This window comes from Monodelphis domestica, chromosome 4 (assembly GCF_027887165.1).
Source record: "Monodelphis domestica isolate mMonDom1 chromosome 4, mMonDom1.pri, whole genome shotgun sequence".
NCBI lineage: Eukaryota > Metazoa > Chordata > Mammalia > Didelphimorphia > Didelphidae > Monodelphis > Monodelphis domestica.
The window spans coordinates 300976071-300995897 of NC_077230.1; the positions used below are offsets into that span (position 1 = coordinate 300976071).

At 40.5% G+C, this 19827-nt stretch overlaps 1 protein-coding gene and 1 long non-coding RNA gene across 4 annotated transcripts in view; one reads left to right on the forward strand and one right to left on the reverse strand.

Moving 5' to 3' along the window:
- Window positions 1-19827, forward strand: part of MTUS2 (microtubule associated scaffold protein 2) — a 726305-nt gene that overhangs the window by 624147 nt on the left and 82331 nt on the right. For all 3 annotated transcript variants that reach the window (XM_001376400.5, XM_056794728.1, XM_007495266.3), the window contains one exon: window positions 3527-3593. In XM_001376400.5, coding sequence (XP_001376437.3) covers window positions 3527-3593 — 67 coding nt within the window. The remainder of the gene's footprint in view (window positions 1-3526; window positions 3594-19827) is intronic.
- The window catches only part of LOC103102272 (uncharacterized), a 39747-nt gene continuing 25795 nt past the window's right edge, over window positions 5876-19827 (reverse strand). Inside the window, exon 3 of the long non-coding RNA XR_008911381.1 lies at window positions 5876-11922. This is a non-coding gene — a long non-coding RNA (uncharacterized LOC103102272). The remainder of the gene's footprint in view (window positions 11923-19827) is intronic.

A 19827-nucleotide genomic window follows, 5' to 3' on the forward strand; every position in this document is an offset into this window, starting at 1 on the left:
TAAATAGATTTAGGAATTAATATGTCCATTTGAAAATATTTCAGATTTAAGCATTACATACAGAGTAAACGAGTTAACTTTTTGAAGGCAATGTTCCCTGAAATCAAATCATTGAATTGAGTTCATTTTTAAAAACAGAAGTTCTCCCATTAGTTTGTGATAACATGTTGAAAGTGAGATGAGTTAATGGTGTTTCTAGAGCAAGGAATTCATCTGTTCCACTCGCCACTGGTCAAACCCCAGTGAGAACCCTTGGTTAGGTCTGGACTCCACAAGCTGATACAGACGTGAAGAACTGGACTGAGATCAGAGAATAGTCACAAAGATGATGAAAGGGCTGGACCAAAAACCAGTGTGGAAGAGCTAGTGGGCATCTGGAAAAGAGATATTACCTAAAGGATGGTAACCAGCTGTAACCATCTGCTGATGACAGGGTGAAGGAAAGGGGGCTTCGTGTGAAATCCTAGAGAGTCTGTTACCTGGAAGGGGAGAAACATTTATAGTTTTGTACATTTATTTAATGCCTACTATATGCCAGGCATTGTGCTAATAACTGGGAATGCTAAAAGAAAGACCCTGGGAAGCATCTGAGGTCAGATTTGAACCCAGGACCTCCTGTTTCTGGGCCTGGTCCCCTTTATAATTAGTGTATCTCAGAGAGCCCCTGACTTAATTCCAGGAAAGACTGAAGCATTTGGATCATTTGGGCTTTTTTTAAACAATCACCAATGGTATTGAAATCCTCTAGCAGAAAGTAAACAATCCTTCCAGTTTAATCAATCTCCATCTTGCCCCATTATTGTGTACCTTTTGTTCATTAAACCTACTAGTGTCTATGTCCTATTCCCAATAGATTGAAATCTCCCCAAGGACCAAGAGGGTGCCATGTTGCATCTTTGTGTCCCTGGTCCATAGTGTAAGGCCTTGCATTACTAAGTACTTAGTAAAATGTCTGTTTGATGAATTGTAAGACGTAGCTCATGAGCTCAGAGATATCATTTGGCTTAAGAGACAATCAGTCAACAAGCATATATTAAACTCTTCCCGTATGCCATGCAGCCAGCTAGGTGTTTAGGGCTGCAAAGACAAAAATGGAATAGCCTCTGCTCTCGGGGAGCTTGCATTGTATTGGAGAAGACAGCATGTGCCTCTCTAAGCGTGCGTATATGCACATCCATATTTGTGTAAGGTCTAGATCCACAGATTCCTCGTGGGTCGACAAAAAGGGTGGAAGCACTGGCAACTCAAGAGAACAGTAACCAAAAATACATAATTGAATGTGTGGTTGTATAATAAAGAGATGCTAAGAGAATACAGAAAAGGTAGAAATCACCTGGAGCTGGGCTGGGTGAGTGTGAAAGGGCTTTATGGAGAAAATAGGAAACTGAGTAGGAACCTCATTTTGTATTTATAGAATATTTTTTCTCATAATAAGTCCATGAAGTAGCTAATATGTACTGTTATTCTCCCCATTTTACAGATCAAAAAATCAAGGCATACAGAGAGATCAAGTGACCTGCCCACGGTCATATAAATTCTTTCTAGAATTAGGACTTAAACCCTCTCTGTTAAGTCATTTTTAATCCATTGGGAATATGAGAACATTTTTGGTGTGATGAATATTGTTTTAGATTATTTAAAAACCTCAAGTCAACAAATGTAGTATTTGTCAAATGAGAGGATTAGAGTAGATGACATTAGAATTCCTTCTGACCTCTAAAATTCTATGATAATATATGACTTATCATGGACAACTCATTGCAGTACACGAGCAAGGACAGAATGAAAGAATTGTGTTTTAATGTGTTTTGGTGGCAGTCATAATTTATAGAGCAGCCTAAGGTTTTAAACCTTAGAGAACTCATGTCAGAGAATTTGAATTTTGTTTATTCATTAGAGTCCAACACTTTTATCAACTACATCATTCTACCTCTCACCATACTGGAAATTGAACCATCTTTTTTTTTTTAATCTTCTCCTTTCTTTGAATATCAAATCTGTTGTTATCATGAACCTCTGGAAGTCAGTTTCTCTGGGCTACTATTTGTTGTTATATACTCAATTCAGTTGTATGTGAGTCTTTGTGACCCCATTTAGGATTTTCTTGGCAAAGATACTAAAGTCGATTGCCATTTTTAATCCAATGGATCAATGTAGAGGAATCAAAATGGTACCCACTGAGTTAAAGAAGCAGCCCCACTCCTCAGGCTTGTAGATGTCTCTGATAATCACTTCTTTTTCTGACATCATTTAATCTTAAATAATTTGAAATGAATGAATAATATGTATAGTATAAAAAATTTAAAGAAAAGATGTTAATAATTCAGCCAAATGCCAAAATGTATCCAATATCTGGATACTTGGAATAAGTTAAACAAAACAGCCAGATGTTACGTGATTTTTTTTTCAGCTTTCATCTGGATAGTATAGAACCTAATCAGATGGGCAACTTAGAACAGTAGTCTGAATTTAAAAAAAAAAAAGGGATTTTGAAAGCAAGGTGGAATTGGCACTAATTCTGTACATGGAATAAAATCAAAGTCAACTATAGTTTAAGAAAAAATTTTTAAAAATTCACCAGGAGCATTTTTCTCCTGATGATAGATGTGATAGCTATTTTGGTCTCCTTTGTTCTACATTTCAACCTTAACTACCTCTCAGAAAATTCCTTTACTAGGCTCAGGGTGTGGGGAAGGAAGAAGGAATTCCATAGTATATAAATGCCAGACAAAGATTTTCTTTGACACCTTGTTCTTCACAACTTAAAGGACTCTCTAGCATTTTCAGTTATATTATTTTAAATTATCATTTATTAAATGTGAATTAGTTAAATACAACTAGATGGTAACCAAGTCAACTAAACAAGTTTCACTCCATCCTCCATTTCAGGCAGGTACTGTTTCAAAAGTGACACCCCTTATAAATGACATTTTCTTTTTTGTGCCTCATCCTCCCAATTCCTTTCTAATGATGAAGATGGTAGGATCACGTAATTTCTAGAAATTAAATTTTACTAATGGTACCTTATAGGATTATTTCATGTTTTTTCCTGTAAAATGTTCACATTTTCATTATTTAATAGCAGGGTTGATAGCTTTTCAAAATCAGAGCAAAAATATATGGTCACGGAGTTGTTTCTTTAACTTTGGACACTTTGCCCCTCAAAAATTATAACGTTAAGCAAACAGAATATGAATTTTCTAGGTCAAAGCCACATCATTTTGTATTACTAAGGCATGCATACAAAAAGGTATGATAAGAAAGTGTATCCAAAGTAACACTATATGTGGGAAAATACAATCCTTGTGTACTAATGATATTGCAACGTTTGCATTGTGGATGAATTAGAAATAAATGAGTTAGGCTTGGCTTCCGTGGTAAGTTTTATTTTTATAGTACATCTAGTATAATAGAAAGTAATCTGCTTAAAGGCTAAACTCATAATAATTTGCTAAGTTTGGTTCATTAATTAAACATGTGAAAGTGCTTAACTAGGATAAAACGAGGGACATTTTGTTTTTTTCAGAATGAAAGTGCCCTTGTGAAAGAAAAAGAGCTGTCCATCGAACTTGCAAACATCAGGGATGAAGTTGGTAAGTAGGGCGTTGCAAATCAGTAGTGTAAAGAATGTCCATTCCTAATGCATATGAATGTGTAACAAAAGCAATCATGCCTGGAAAGAAGCTACCAGGGGAAAAAAATACTGTCTAGACAAAATAAAAATCTATTCCGGAGCACAGTGGTGGATTTCAGCGGCCTTGCAGGGAACCATAATTTTTACCTCTCCACCATTACAAAAGCGGGTACTTAATAGTACACATAAGATCTAATCAAGCATTTATTCTGTTCCTCACAGACGGCTATAGATAATTGGTCAGTATGGTCTGCGATAGGCAGCCGTCTATCCATCTAGGCACATACCGAGCCCAGGACTCGGGTCATGCATCATTTGAAAAGAAGCAAGAAATGTCAAGAGCTGCATGATGACTAGTCCTATATATTCTCTCTAGGATCCATGTAAATCCATGACCTTTTTGTATATATCTTCCATAAAGTATCCTACTGTGATGGAAAGCGAGGTCAAAAAAATCAATTTAGTTGGATTAAAATGTGAAGCTTATTAAAACTCACCACCCCTAGCTAATGAAACACTGGAGGAAAAGCTTAGGACTCTGAACGTAGGAATCCTGCCTTTCTTGGATGGGAGGGGGCCTCTTAGATTCCCAGGGAACTCCCAGGGGGGAAACTCCTACCAGCGCAGACTAGAAATTGCTTTGCATCTTAGTCTTAAGAGTGTTTGGGCACACTGAGTTTATTGACTTTGCTCTTGTCCTGACTCTGAGACTGGCTTCTATCCCCCTTCTGCTTTCCCCCCAGAACTTAGATGTAATTATAGATCTTGGGAATAGTACATCTCTAGCACTGACAATATGGAAGGCAAAGGAATTTTTTTTAAACCCTTACCTTCCACCTGAGAATAAATATCAAGTATTGGTTCCAGAGCAGAAGAGTGGTAAGGGCTGGGTAATGGAGGTTAAGTGACTTGCCCAGAGTCACCCAGCTAGGAAGTGTCTGAGGCCAGATTTGAACCCAGGACCTCCCATCTCTTGGCCTGGCTCTCAATCCACTGAGCTCTATAGCGTGCTAAATTGTGGCTTTTAGCTTCTGATAATAAAAACCCCAACATATCTGGACAGATTTTTTTTTTCCATTCTACACAAGAGGTAACTGAAGCCCAGAGCCGTAAATTGGCTTATGAGGGACTGACCTAACAGGAGCAGACAGGTGAATACAAAGAATTTTTGGTAACGGACAGGATGGCGGCCTGATGGGTGAAATGTCCGCAGTGGATTTTAAAATCTAAACCCGTTTCCCCTCTGCTCTTCAACCTACATCTAGACCATCTTTCGCTATGCAGGGAGGACAGTCTCGCAATGTCAGAAGCAGGAAGAGGTCAAACAAAGGAAGATGAAGGCTGAAAAATGGCCCTTGAATCTAGTGATCGGGAGGAAATGGGGGACCACACAGAAAGCATTTTCAGGAGAGGAGTGGAGTTAGCAGCCAGGTTATACGTTGAAACATGTCCAGAGGAAGACAACAAAGTGTCCAAGGCACTTAAATTCATATCATTAGGGTTATGGAAGGAGTTGGCCATGTTTGGGAGAAGACTCGGGACATGACAGAACTGTTCAAAAGGTGAATACAAGGTATGAAGAAATAACGTGCCTCCAAGAAGAGACTGGATGACTACCCATTGGGTATGTTAAGAGGGGAGATTCCGGGAGGTCCTGGGTTCAAATCTGGCCTCAGATACTTCCCAGCTGTGTGACCCTGGGCAAGTCACTTGACCCCCATTGCCTAGCCCTTACCACTCTTCTGCCTTGGAGCCAATACACAGTATTAACTAAATAATACAATACAAATAACAATACACAGTATTAACTAAATACTGTGTTTAAAAAAAAAAACAGTATTATCTAAAACAGAAGGTAAGGGTTTAAATTAAAAAAAAAAAAAGAGTGGAGATTCCTTCAGTATTTGAGTTAAACTTGATGGCTATGAAGTTCCCTTCCAGCACTCAAATTCCCTATTTCTAGAATTCTGAATGAGGAGTGAGAATGTGGAAGGATCTTATAGGGACCATTGTTTCTTCATTTGGTAATAAGGGGCAGCTTGCTGGCTCAGTGGATTGAGAACCAGGTTTAAATACTCAGATACTCTGTGACCCGGGGCAAGTCACTTACCCACACACACGCCCCTCCATACCCCACTCCACTTTTCTGCCTTAGAACCAATACGCAGTATTGATTCCACCCAGCTACCTTCCCAGGCGCCTAACTTCCTGGACCAAAGTCCAATGGAGTGAGAGAGAGACTGGAAACGAAGGGTGTTTTTAATGTATTCTCAGCAGAATGAGCATACACGTAGGAGCCCCGGAACCTATTAGATACAGATATTAGCCAGCTTTTCTCGTTTGAAAAATGAGGAAGAGATAAAAGGGAAAAAAATTGGCTTGAGGGACGAGGCGTAAAGACAAATTCCTGACAGTAACTCCTTGGAGTGACTTTTGGGCTTCAGTTACCTCTTGTGTAGAATGAAAAAAAAAACAAAAACAATCTGTCCAGGAGATAGGCTGATAATAGTTATCTGATCTGGAAATCCCAGGAGCCTATCCTGGTGAGAAAAGGAGCATCTTATCAGGAAAAATTCCTACACATTCTCAGTCCAAGCCCTGTTGGAGTGGTTAGGGCAGGGGCCATTTTCTCAAGCTTAAGCATATAAGTGGCAAAGGATTGTTGTTAAAAAATGGACCCTGGAGCAAATCCAACTAATTTTTATAGTCAGTATCCCTTTCACCCTATCAGACAGAAGGTAAGGGGTTAAAAACAATTTGGCAGCGACCATGGGCAGGCATCGGGGGCCAAAGGGGAGATTTGGAGTAGAAAGGATGAGTGTCAGAGCAGCTGGCAAAGGAAAAGATAGAGATCCAAGCACGGATGATCCCCGAGCACCAAAGCAAAGGTCCGAAGAGACCCGACACTCTTGATAGAAGCTAATAGACGTACTCTGATGTCAAAATACTCTTCAGGTGACGTCCCAGGGCTAGTCACTGGAAATCCTCAGTTAGCTCTTGACAAGATCTCCAGCAAGGAAACGTGCTCCCTGCCACCTTGAGCTCCCAGCTCAGAAAGCCCCGAGGTCCTTCTCTCCCATGAGCCTCTGTTCCCAATGGTCTCGGGCTGTCAATCATCTCTTCTTCCATGTTCCATCTTTTCCTTTGCAACCTGCTCTTACAAGTATTACAGGAGTCAGGTGAGGACGGAGCATAATATTAAGTAGAATGATCACTGAATAGCAGTGAGGGCCAAACCAAGGTTCCAAAATAGGAATTTGAAAAGGACAACGCTGGGGTATTTTTGTGATTTTTCTTCTTCAATGTTCAAAAATTCCAGGCCAAGTTGGGGTTAACCTGGGATGATGATTCACCGAGTAGTCAGAATAAAAGGTCACAGCAGGGAAGGCGAGGGGAGGAGGGGTTCTAGGGTAGCTGCCAGTGAAACATTATTGATATTCCATGTGGTCAAGGCTGGATGCACCCAGAGGCTAGGCAAGCCAAAGGGAGGGATTAGGAGAATAGTGATGGAGCGAGTAGCCTGAGGATGGAGAATCCAGGGATTGCTGGTGAACCAACAGAAGGATAAAAAGCTGTGGTTAAAGACTAGGACTTCAAAATCCTACATCTTAAAAAGTGACGTGATTTTGAGAGATGATAATGGACAATGTATGGCCTTGCAGCTGTGTGGCTGAAGTAGGGGGTGGAGAAGGGAGTTGAGGAACTTAAAGAATTAATAAATTAGGTTTTTAGAGGAATGATCATTGTAAATATTGAAATCCCTAAAAGTAACACAAGGGACAGAGATATAAACCAGGTATTGGATTCACTGAGAAAATGAAATAACCTAGAAATGAATAGATGGCAGTAACAAGATAAGTCAGTATGCATGGGTTGTATGAACTTCAAAAGATGAAAAGTAATGAAGAGTAATTGAAGGGGTAGCTGGGTGTCTCCGTGGATTGAAAACCAGGTCTAGAGATGGGAAGTCCTGGGTTCAAATCTGTCCTTGGACACTTTCTAACTGTGTGACCCTGGGCAAGTCACTTAACCCCCATTGCCTAGCCCTTACCTGTCTTCAATCTACAGTATTAATTCTAAGACAGAAGGAAAGGGTTTAATTAATAGAAAATAGCAGAATGGTTTAGAACTAATCATAGTGAGTCAGAAATCTGTCTGCCATTTCTAGTCTTTTGAGTTAGACAGGAATAGGGAAAGGTATGGTCTCTGTTGGAGAGGATTGGAAACCTCTCAGGGGAAAAGCCTAGATTTTTAAATTATGAAGCAGTAGAAGGAGTGTTGGTTGTGTCTTCTGGGGTAGGTGCACTCCCATGAGGAATATGAGCCAGTAGGGAGTAAAGAAACCAAGATCTCTAGGGCCTGGATTCTAGCAATTACCCTTCTTTATGCTTCATTTAAAGTGGATTTCTAAATATAGTTTTTCTTCCTTTGTTAAAAAAAAAAAAAAGTCTTTTCCTTCAATGTGATTTATCATTTCTTTGTCACTGAAAAAGTTCACTAGCTGTCTCTTCTCTTCAGTGGTGGCTCAGAAACAACTGGGAGAAACAACTAACAGTAATTCTCACCCCAGATTCATGATAGTTCTTGGAACCTACTTTTTTACAAATTATCCACCTTATCTCCAGCCTCAGAATCAGAAACTCCCCTCAGACTACTTCAACAGAGCTTCCAGTGTTCTTGTCGTTAAAGAGACTCTTGACAGTGTCACTAGAAGGGGTTCTTAGCAGCCCCCTCAAATGAGGTCTGCCCTGCTTAGAAACTGTGACCCACCAAAGATGTTTTTTAAATCCTTACCTTCTGATTATCCATTCTAAGGCAGAAGAGAGAGAAGGGCTAGGCAGCTGGAGTTAAGTGTTGTGACAGAGAATACATATCGCTTTCACTAGAGAAAAATTCATGGAGGAAACTGTACCCTGTATTTGTGTTCATATTGTATTCTTTTCAGATATGGGCAGCTCGGCAGTGCAGGGGATATAGATTCATCTCCATAAGTTCAAATCCTGCCTCTGACACTTAACTAGCTATGTGACCCTGGGCAAGTCATTTAACCCTGTTGGTCTCATCTCCCTCATCAGTAAAAATGATCTGGAGAAGGAAATGGTGAACCACTGTGGTGTCTTTGCCAAGAAAACCCCAAATTGAAAATAACAAAATAATAGAATGTCTGTTTCTTAAGGGCAGGAGCTTTGTTGTTCTGCCTTTGTTTCCAGGGCCTCTAGTGTCAAGTTTTGTGTGTCAAAGGCTTTAGAATAAGTAGTGTTGATGTTAAAAGGCTAGGATGGGAGGTAGAAAACAGAAAGAAAAAGTACTTTTAAGAGGGAGCTACATGAGTCTTAAAGACATGTCCAGTTATGTGTGGATGTTTATCAAGTGACCACCCTAATCATAGACGCCTCATTCTTAATATTGTGAGTATTTAGTCATTTTGTTTCTTATTGCCTTTTGCCATTTTGCATTTGTTTCCTAGCTGCATGCCTTACTTAGTCTCCATCAGATGGAGAAAATGAGGCACTGAGAGAAGGGACTTGCTGCCATATAGCTGGCTAGTGTGAGTTCAGAGACTAGAACCCAGGTTTCTGGTCCCCAGTCCAGTACTTTTCAGGAACATCTGGTCCACTTCTTCAGACTGTATGCATTAGACTTCCCAAACTTTACTCTCATCTAGAGGTCCCAGTGAGATTTGACAAAGGAATTTCCAGCATCAAAATCACTGCCCTTATTTGAGGTCAAAAGATAAATTGTGGTTGCTGTCTAAGCTTCTTGGCCTTTGAAAACACATGGGTCTTTTTTCCGACAGGAAGATAAAATAGAGCTCTCTAACAAAAATTTATTAATTGCCTACCGTGTTCAAAGCTAGGCACTAAGACAGACAGAAATAGCAAAGCTCTTGGCCTTGTTCAGTCATTTCAGTCTTGCGTGACTCTTCATGACCCTGTTTGGGGGTTTTCTTGGCAAAAATACTGGTGTGGTTTGCCATTTCCTTCTCCAGCTTATTTTACAGATGAGGACCTGAGACAGAGTTAAGTGACTTGCCCAGGGTCACACAGCTAATAAGTGTCTGAGGCTGGATTTGTACTGACTCCAGGCTCTGTGCTTTATCCGCTGTACTTCCTAGCTACCCTAGAAGCCTTATAAAACTAAAAAACTAAGAGTTCTTTAGCTTTCTGAAGGAAGGATTAGAAAGGGGAGACACTTTAAGCAAGGAGTGCAGCTAGGAAACTAATGAGAAGTAGCAACAGACCGCAAGGAATGATAGCTAGAACCACTATTTCGACCCTGTCCAAGAAGCAAAAAAGTCAAATCTAAGATGCTACAGGGATACATTCAAGAGGGAAGAATTACAGATGACCAACGTTTCAGAACTGGACGGTGGGATGACTGAGAAAATAGTAGCTTTATTCAGAGTTAGAACCAGGTTTTAGAGTCCTATTTAAGCAGGAAGATGACAGATTCAATTTTGGACACCAATAGGACATCCAAGTGGAGATGTCCATCAGGCCGGCGATAAATCAGGAAAAGGAGTAGGGCTTGGACTGTATTGGAGGGCTTTCTGTGTAGAGGTGATCATTGAAGTTCTGGGAGCAGATGAAAGAGAGTGGAAAGAGAGAGACGAGGTATATACCCACACTTGGAGGGCAAGAAGAAAAAGATGGCTCAGGAAAGGAAATGGAAGAGAAAAATTGTTAGATCAGCAGGAGAACTCAAGGAAAGCAATATTAAAGGAACCAAGGTGGAAAGAGTAGTCAAGTCAATAAAGGTTTATTAAATGAGCCAATCACTGTGCTAAGCACTGGGAATATAAATAGAAGCCAAAAAAAGAAAAATGAAAGAAGGACAACCCTTGCCCTCAAGGAACTAACATTGTATTGGAGGAAAGACAATATATAGAAGAAGAAATTGAAAAAGGAGAGCATAGGCAGAAAAGCTACCTGAATGGAGATATGGAAGAGAAAGTCATCATTGTCAAATCCTTCCGAAGGCCATGCACTATAAAGATCCAGAAAAGTCACTGATTTGAATAATTAAAATGTCATTGGGGTCAGCTAGGTACTTCAATGGATAGAGACTAAGTAAGCCTGGAGTTGGAAGGCTCTGGGTTCAAATGTGATCCTAGCTGAGTGATCCGGAGCAAGTCACCTAATCCCCATTGCCTAGCCCTTAATATTAATTCCACGACAAAAGGAAAGGATTTTTTTTCAATGTCATTAGAGACCCTTGAGAGACCAGTTTCAGAATCAAGAGTAGAAGATCACCTTCTTTCTGGGACTGCTCTTTCTGGAAGCTCCGTTATAAAAAAAGGAAAAACATAAGAAGGCAGCTTGAGCATATGGCACAGTAAAAGGAAGAGTTGTTTGTTGTTGTTTTTAAGGAAAGAAGCTATAGGAGCATGTTTGTAGGGATTTGGAAAGGAAGCAGTAGGTAAAGAGAAGCATTAAGATAATAGAGAATGGGGGCATGATCAATGAAGAAAGCTCCCCAAGGAGATGGGAGGGGTGGATCAAAGACACAAGAAGAGAAAGGATAAGGGTCCCCCTTATCCTCTGGGACCAGAGCAGAGGTCTGGTGAAGATGCTGACAGATGTAGATGTCAGAGGGAGGGGAGATGAGAGAGCTGATTGTTTCACCGAACTCTTCCCTTAGTTTCTTTATCTGCCATCTGACATGGCAGCTTTCCATAATCTAGAAAGTGCCTTCTAGCTCTAAGACTGTGGCATAGGAATTGAGGAGGTTAATGAGCTGGAAGTTCTTTAAATACTCAAGGATATATTTCATCTAAATGAATACATTTGCACTCATTGAAGGTAGATCAATGCTCTCTGACTATCCTTCTCATTGATCTGAAGATTACACTCCCAGCTAACAATGTCTCTTCTGTCTTTACTAGTCCAAAGATTAGTCCCCCAGGAAGAGAAACAAACAAAATGAGAGGTGTCTTTCAGCCTTATCACCGCCATCTGTTGTCCAGTCTACCCCAGTCAGAGCTATTCTTCTCTGATCTTCTTCCTGCCCCCAAAGATTACTTTTAAAAGGACATTTTTTGTTTTTCTTACCATCATTCTGGATGTTCACAGGACTCTTAACAAAACGTATAGGAATATACTATTCTTTTGTCTTATCCTGCTATTCGAGGTTGCTTTCATCTTAAAAATTTTCATTGGCTAATGAGTTTCCTCTAGATTGGCATCAGTGTCTTCAGATAGCTCCCCATCTTCCTCCCCTTCAGGACTATTTCTGCCTGTGTCTTCAGTCTCATTAGTAAGAGCTTCCAATCCTTGCGGCAGTTTGTGCTGTAAAATATTAGACCATTGGATCATATAATTAGGATTTCCCTGACCTCTTTGAAATGCTCTTCCCAAAATCTAGAGTGCATTGTCGCACATTGCTCAGCTTTCTTATCTGTCACAAACTGTGATACTGTAACTACTTACGCCCAAAGTTCCTATCTTTAATACTTGAAGTATTGGATATTGGCTTAACTCTCAGTAATGGAGTCATCCTTATTGATCACAGTCAGGTACAAAAAAAAATTAACAAAAATAGTTCCCTTTGAAATTTCCTCAGCCTTTTGAAAGATGAAATTACCATTAAGGCAAATCATAAATTGATCAACTTTGTGGCTTTTAATAGAAAGAAAGTTGGGTGTATGGGATGTTCGGGGAAGACCTCCGGTGTGAGGACTTGCCAAGCCCTTTGGAGGGCTGCTCATCCACTTTTGGGGTCCACCTTTCACCCAGCTCTCACCTGTGGCTCCAAGAAGCTGTAGCGTGCCCAGTTGTTCACACCCTGATAGAACCGTCTGGTTAAGGATGAACATGTCAGTGAGTTAGAGGGAAGTCTATTCCAAGAAGGTGAAGACTTCCCTTGGCAGAATGAAAGGATGAGAACAATTTGTCCCGGCAGGTGATTGAAGCAGGTTGTGTGGAGCACTTAGAGCTTGGTCAGCCATTGAAGACACCAAGATCATCCCCTGCACCTGTCCCCACTTTTGTCTTGCCATTGGACTTGGATGGCTCTAGAAGAGCGAATAAGGCTGGAGACTTTGCCCAACTCTGCCTCACTTAAATCTAATTCACAAGCAAGTCAAGACATCATCTCATGATCTCATTGGTCCTCTTCAAAACAAAGATGAACAACAGCGTAAAGAAATTATCAATATCTGTTCATATGGTTGAAGCCCCCCCATTCCCATTGCTACGCTATGGTGCTTGCATACCAGATTTGGCATCTGTTTCCTGAACTCCTTATCTAACTCCTCCTTCTGTCCAGGCGAGATACCATATGCCTCAACAACAGTATTATTTCTCTTTCTCTCTCCATTAATTGTCACTCAAATGTTTTCCACCTTGCTTCCTTGGATTTCCTCTCCCCAGTATATCTCTTAATATATCATGTTCCTCCATTATCATTTCCTCCACCACTTATCTGTTCTGATCCTTTGTTTAAAGTATATCTTTCCAGATTCATATGCCAGTTTTGTGTCCTAGCTTATCAAGTCTTAGTGTTCATTGAGGTCAGATTTCCCAATTTGTGTTATGATCTCAAATTCATTCTGCTTGTTTCCCATGCTTTGTGCATTTGTTTATTGATACTTGAGGCCATAGGTTTTATTGCCAGCTTTCTCCCTGGATATTATCTCCAATGAATGACTAGTCCTCTTTGCTTATTCATATATTGTTATTATCAAGGGCATCAGATGTAACAGATATTTGTAAGCTACTTTCTCTCTACATTTCATTTCTGAGTTCAAAGCATTCTTGATTAGATTTACTAAACTATTTTTGAGTGCCCCAAATGGACATCACTGGACAAGATCACATCATTCTTAAATTTTGTCATCACCCATAATTACTAACATTTATGTAGCACTTCAAAGTTTGCAAAATGATTTATATGCATTATTTCACTAGATCTTCACAGCCTTATGAGGTATGTACCCCATAAATATTAACATTCCCATTTTGCAAATAAAGAAACTGAGTCTTCCAGAGGGTATGTCTTGCCTATTATCATATAATTAGATAGTGTCAGAAGCAGGATTTGAACCTAACTCTCTCCTGTTTCTAAGTCCCATAATCTTCATTAAACCAGGAATTCTCAGACGACATCTTCTTGGCCAGCACTTAATTTGCAAATCTGCTTTTATTTACTGAATGACTTTTCAGTGGAACATACCACGGAAGCCCCCACAGTTTCTGAGGGGGGGTTTGCCTAAGTTTTCATAAACCTTGGCATCAGTCTCTAGGTTCCTCCTCATTTATTCCCACATGAATCACCAGAAGCTGGTTTTGGCTTTCTTTGGGATGTCACACTCTTCATACATGCCACAGAAAGGCGGCAAAACCTCTCCCTCTCTCCCTCTCTCTCCCACTCTCCCTCTCTCCTCTCTCTCTCTCTCTCTCTCTCTCTCTCTCTCTCTCTCTCTCTCTCTCTCTCTCTCTCTCTCTCTCTCTCTCCCCCCTTCCTCCCTCCCTCTCTCTCTTTCTCCCCTTCCCTCCCTCTCTCTCTTTCTCCCCCTCCCTCCCTCTCTCTCTTTCTCCCCCTCCCTCCCTCTCTCTCTCTCTCTCTCTCCCCCTCCCTCCCTCTCTCTCCCTCTCTCTCTCTCTCTCTCTCTCTCTCTCTCTCTCTCTCTCTCTCTCTCACTCTCTCTCTCTCTCTCTCTCTCTCTCTCTCTCTCTCTCTCTCCCTTCCTCCCTCCCTCTCTCTCTTTCTCCCCCTCCCTCCCTCTCTCTCTTTCTCCCCCTCCCTCCCTCTCTCTCTCTCTCTCTCTCTCTCTCTCTCTCTCCCTCCCTCTCTCTCTCTCTCTCTCTCTCTCTCTCTCTCTCTCTCTCTCTCTCTCTCTCTCTCTCTCTCTCTCTCTCTCCCCCCCCTTCCTCCCTCCCTCTCTCTCTTTCTCCCCCTCCCTCCCTCTCTCTCTTTCTCCCCCTCCCTCCCCTCTCTCTCTCTCTCTCTCTCTCTCTCTCTCTCCCTCTCCTCCCTCTCTCTCTCTCTCTCTCTCTCTCTCTCTCTCTCTCTCTCTCTCTCTCTCTCTCTCTCTCTCTCTCCTCTCTCTCTCTCTCTCTCTCTCTCTCTCTCTCTCTCTCTCTCTCTCTCTCTCTCTCTCTCTCTCTCTCTCTCTCTCTCTCTCTTCCTCTTTTCCTCTCTCCCTCCCTCCCTCCCTCCTGGTTATGCCAGTTTGACAAATAGCTGCACAGAAAGCTGCTTCTTCCAGAGATGGTCCTGAATTCTTCCTTGGATTAGAGGAGCTTCTTTTGCTAACATAGTTCCAGATAGTCAGTATGCCTTCATCTTCTCTTCCATCTCATGTTCTCCCACCCTTCTCCATTCTGACACATGAAAATACTTGCTGGCCCCTTGTAGTCTTTTACTTTTTTATTTCTCCCTGAAGCACTGTTTCTATTATTCAAATCAATTCAACTCAATAAAAATGTATGAAGGGGCAGCCAAGTGCCTCAATGAATAGAGCATCAAGTCTAGAGACTGGCAGTCCCTGTGTTCAAATTTGGCCTCAGACACTTCCCAGCTGGTAGGTCACTTACTCCCCATTGCCTAGCCCTTACTGCTCTTCTGTCTTGGAAGCAATACTTAGCATCAATTCTAAGACAGAAAGTAAGGGTATTTTTAAAGGTATGTATTAATTATGTGCTTGTCCCTCTACTAGCTACTAGATGCTGTGCACAAATTAAAATGTGCTCCTGCTATTTTCATGTCCTTCTCTATGGGTGAGACTAATTTGTACTTTGCCCAAGCATCAGTGTTAAGTATGTGAGTTTAGGGACTGATGGAGTCAATCATTCCAATCACCCACTTAACGTAAATGTCAAGAAGGTATAACCATGGGAGAATGCTTCTTTAGTAATTATAACACTCCTTTAGTAATCATAAGCTTTAGATCAAATGCATCAGATTTATCAGATCAATTTGTACATCTTTAAAAGACATTGGAGGAGGGGGAGGAGCTGGGGAGCTCAGTGGATTGAGAACCAGGTCAGAAAACAGGAGGTCCTGGGTTTAAACCTGGCTTCAGATACTTCCCAGCTGTGTGACTCTGAGGCAGTCACTTAACCCCCATTGCCTAGCCCTTACCACTCTTCTGCCTTGGAACTGATATTCAGTATAGATTCTTAGTCAGAAGTTAAGGGTTTAAGACAGGCAGACAGACAGATAGACAGACAGAGGCAGAGAGAAAAACAGATACAGACAGAGAGAGAGAGGCAGAGCGACAGAGAGAAAAAGAGACAGATAGAGGCAGAGAGAGAGAGACAGAGACAGAGACAGAGACAGAGAGGAGAAGGAGAGGGAAAGTGAGAGAGAGACAGAGAGAGACAAGGGAGAGGGAGAAGGAAAGAGAGAGGGAGAGAGAGAAAAGGAGAGAGAAGGAGAGAGAGAGGGAGAGGGAAAAAAGGGAGAGAGAGGGAGAAAGGGAGAGGGAGAGGGAGAGGGAGGGGGGGAGACACTGGATGAACTGGGCTTGCTTAGGAACTCCAAACAGCTGCAGAATTCTCTCTTGTCTTCACCTGAAATCATATCTATATCCTTTTTCTTATTTTCTGGTAGCTTTCCTAACTAACCTTCACAATTAAAACACTGTTGAAAACTGCCAGTTTTTGAGATGTGGGTCTTTTGAGATTCTCCCTATATCGTTCCATTCGCCACTGACCTTCAAATTATTTCTTCTATTTCCCTGAAAGATAAGCTTTCTATCCTCACCCAGAGCAGACCCTCCTCCAGTCATCCATCCCTTGCAATAGTGTAATAAAGGAGATACTAGAGAGTGTCTAGTGATCAATACTGGATGGCTAATAGATCAAGATTTTGCCTACCCTCCTCCCTCAACACCTCCCGTTTTCCACCCTCTCTCCTGCCTCCCCTCTCCTCCCCCCTCTTAGTCAGTCACCTGCTAAGTAACTAAGTAAGCCAGCTGGCTTCTGTGCCTCAAGTCTCCCTTTTCTCCTCTATCCTCCACCTAGTTGTTAGGCTGATCTTCCTAAAGCAGAGATCTGACCAGCTCGCCCTTCTATTCAGTACATCCCAGCAGCTCCCTCTCCACAATCCAATATAAAATCCTGTTTTCCTCCCACGGCCCTTCATAATCTAGTCCCTCCCTGCTTTTCCAGGCTTCTTACACTTTACTGCCTACATCCTGCACCCCTGTGACATTGACCTTGTTGCTAGTCCACTGGACAAGACGTCCGTCTCCTGAATCTCAGTGTTTTCCTTGGCCACCCCCCAAGCCTGGACCTCTCTCCCTCCTCACCTGCATCTCTTTGACTTCCCTGACTTCTCTCAAGTCTCAGTCAAAGACCACCTTCTGCAAGAAGTCTTTCCTAGCTCTCCTTAATGCTTGACCTTGGTTACCCGATGGTTGTCTCCAATTTATTCTGTGGCTATTGGATACATTTTATAGTATGGTTGGCCTGTCGTTTTTGTGAGAAAAGGGCCTGGGTTTTTTGTTTGGTTTTGCCTTTCGTTAGATGTTCAGCACTTAGCGCAATGCCTGGCACATAGTAGGTACTTAGTAAGATTAATTGGCTCACTGATGGAGATTAGGCTTGCCTGATTTAACAGTCTTATATAGACATGCATACAAGGTGATGGGATATTTTAAAATTTTAATTTTTTTAAATAATAAAATTAAATATAAAATTAAATTTAAAATTTTTTAATTTAAAAATACACACATATGTATATACATATATTTTTTTTTGAGAGAGAGAGAGAGAGAGAGAGAGTGTGTGTGTTAGAGTTATCTAATGAAATCTACCTTCATGATTTTAGCCTGACCCTGTCTTTGGAAGATATCCCACTCTATCTCTGGAATATAGGTTCTCTCTCCTCAGATCAGGAATGAGGGTAAATTTATTTAGTAGGAAAAGCAGCCAAAATAGAAAATAAATAGCATCAATGAAACATTTTAAAAATATACAGAAGAGAGCAGAAGAAGCAAGCTCAGGAGAGGGAGCATAAACAAGCAGGGGGTATTAATACTACTCTATTAAATTTATTGTATTTTTAATTATTATATTTAATATAATTAATATTTAATTATTATGTACTTTAATTCAGAGTATGAATACAGATGGAAACATGCTATTCTTCACTTTATTTACTCCGTGAATTTTTCTATGGTGTAAGCTAAATGTGTCTTGCTTCACAATAAAAAAAACAAAGAAATATGTATTATAAGATAAAATATGTGCAATATATATCATATTACCTGCCTTCTTGTGGGGAGGGAGGAGGAAAAAAAGAATATTCAATTTTTGGACATAAAAACAGAAACTAACTCATAATGAAGATAAATGGTTTCACATAATTTTCTGTTTTTTGTATTTAGAAATTTTCGTGTCTGTTAATGTTTGTCAAGTTCATGATTATTTTATTTATTTTTTTAAACCCTTACCTTCTGTCTTGGAGTCAATACTGTGTATTGGCTTCAAGGCAGAAGAGTGGTAAGGGCTAGGCAATGGGGGTCAAGTGACTTGCCCAGGGTCACACAACTGGGAAGTGTCTGAGGCCAGATTCATGATTCTTTTAAAAAGAAAATTAAATTTCCCATCCAGAATTCCTTATTTTTGAGCTAGTCCACCCATGTTAGAAAACCATGATGCCATCTTTTGTTTTATGTTTTCTTTCTCTACTCCCATATTAGGTCAATCACATTCAAAGTCTCTTTTCTTTCTCCTTTCCTTTCTGTCCCCATTATCACCACCCCATTTCAACATCACTTTGCACAAAGGGTCTCTCCACTCAAAATTTTTTTCACTTGTTTTTAACTGAATAGAAGATACAGTCCAAACCCCTTATCAAATCACTTAAAAGTCTTTCACAGTTTGACCCCCAACCAACCTCTTTGATCTTATTTTTAAGTGTGCCCCAGCAGGCCCACTATTCTAGACAAAATGGTATACTCAGTGCCTTCCAAAACATACTTTGTTCATCTTCTCTTTCAATGTGCTAGAATAGACTCCACACCTTCTCTACTTATTTAATTCTTCTCCAAAGATCAACCCACGTCCTACCTTCTCAGGGAAGCTTTCCTTGACCTGACATCAATAGCAAACCCTTGTAGAGAGATTTAAGCTGGGCCACATAACACTAATCATGCCCTGCCTTACAGTGTTCATTATATTTCTGCGTAGTGAGATTTTATTTCCTATAGCAAAGCTCTGTGATTCTTGGGGGTAACTGGTCAGTCACATACATTGAGCATCTCCCATGGTGTCTAGAATAACTGCTTTGCATATGGTACGTATTTGATAAATATTTAGTTAATGGATTCCATTCAATATAATATCTTAGAAATTCTGCAAAGCCTTGACACCAATGATGAAATACAAATGGATCCATATTAGAAAGGGAATGTGAACAGGTTGTTTATAGAATGGCCCGTAGAGTAGGGTGATAGAGAAAATTATTTATACATTTAATGAGAAAAAAGGTCACTTTGGTTCATTTTTCCTTCATAATTTCATGGCACCAGCAAAGTCCATTATCTTCCTCTTGGTCTTATGATTCTCTATATCTCATTCAAAGAAGTAGAAGGAAAAATCTTGTTTTTCAAAAAATAGAAGAAATAATGAGACTTGAGAACAGAACAAGAAATTTTTATATGGAAGGGCAAACGTAGAATGGAACAGAACAGAACAAAATAGAATAAGACTTCTCTGAGTCAGATGGGACCTGGTATATCAGCTAGTCCAATCTCTTACCTGATAAATGAATCCTGTCTTTATTCCTTATTTGGTTAGAATTTTGTTGGAACTATCAGAAACATGCTAGTAAATGCTTAACAAGCAATTTAAACAAAACATGCCCACAAAACACTTTTAAATTTAATCTGCATTATTAACATTTTCTCCTTTTTTTTTACCTTCTCTTCTATCTTATAACTGATACTAAGTATTAGTTCCAAGGCAGAAGAGAGGTAAGGGCTAGACCAATTGGAATTAAGTGACTTGCCCAGGGTCAAACAACTAGAAATAGCCTTCCAACTCCAGACCTAGTATTCTATCTACTGAGCCACCTAGCTACGCCTCTCCATCACTTTCTTAAGTATTGACAATCAACAAAACAATAAATCAAGACCTGATTTGCAGCGTTTGCTGATTTCTGAGGAATAAAAGTTCACACAAAAAATTTAACCATCAGCTTCATGAACCTCTTTCAGCTGGCCCCAGTACACCCCATCTCCT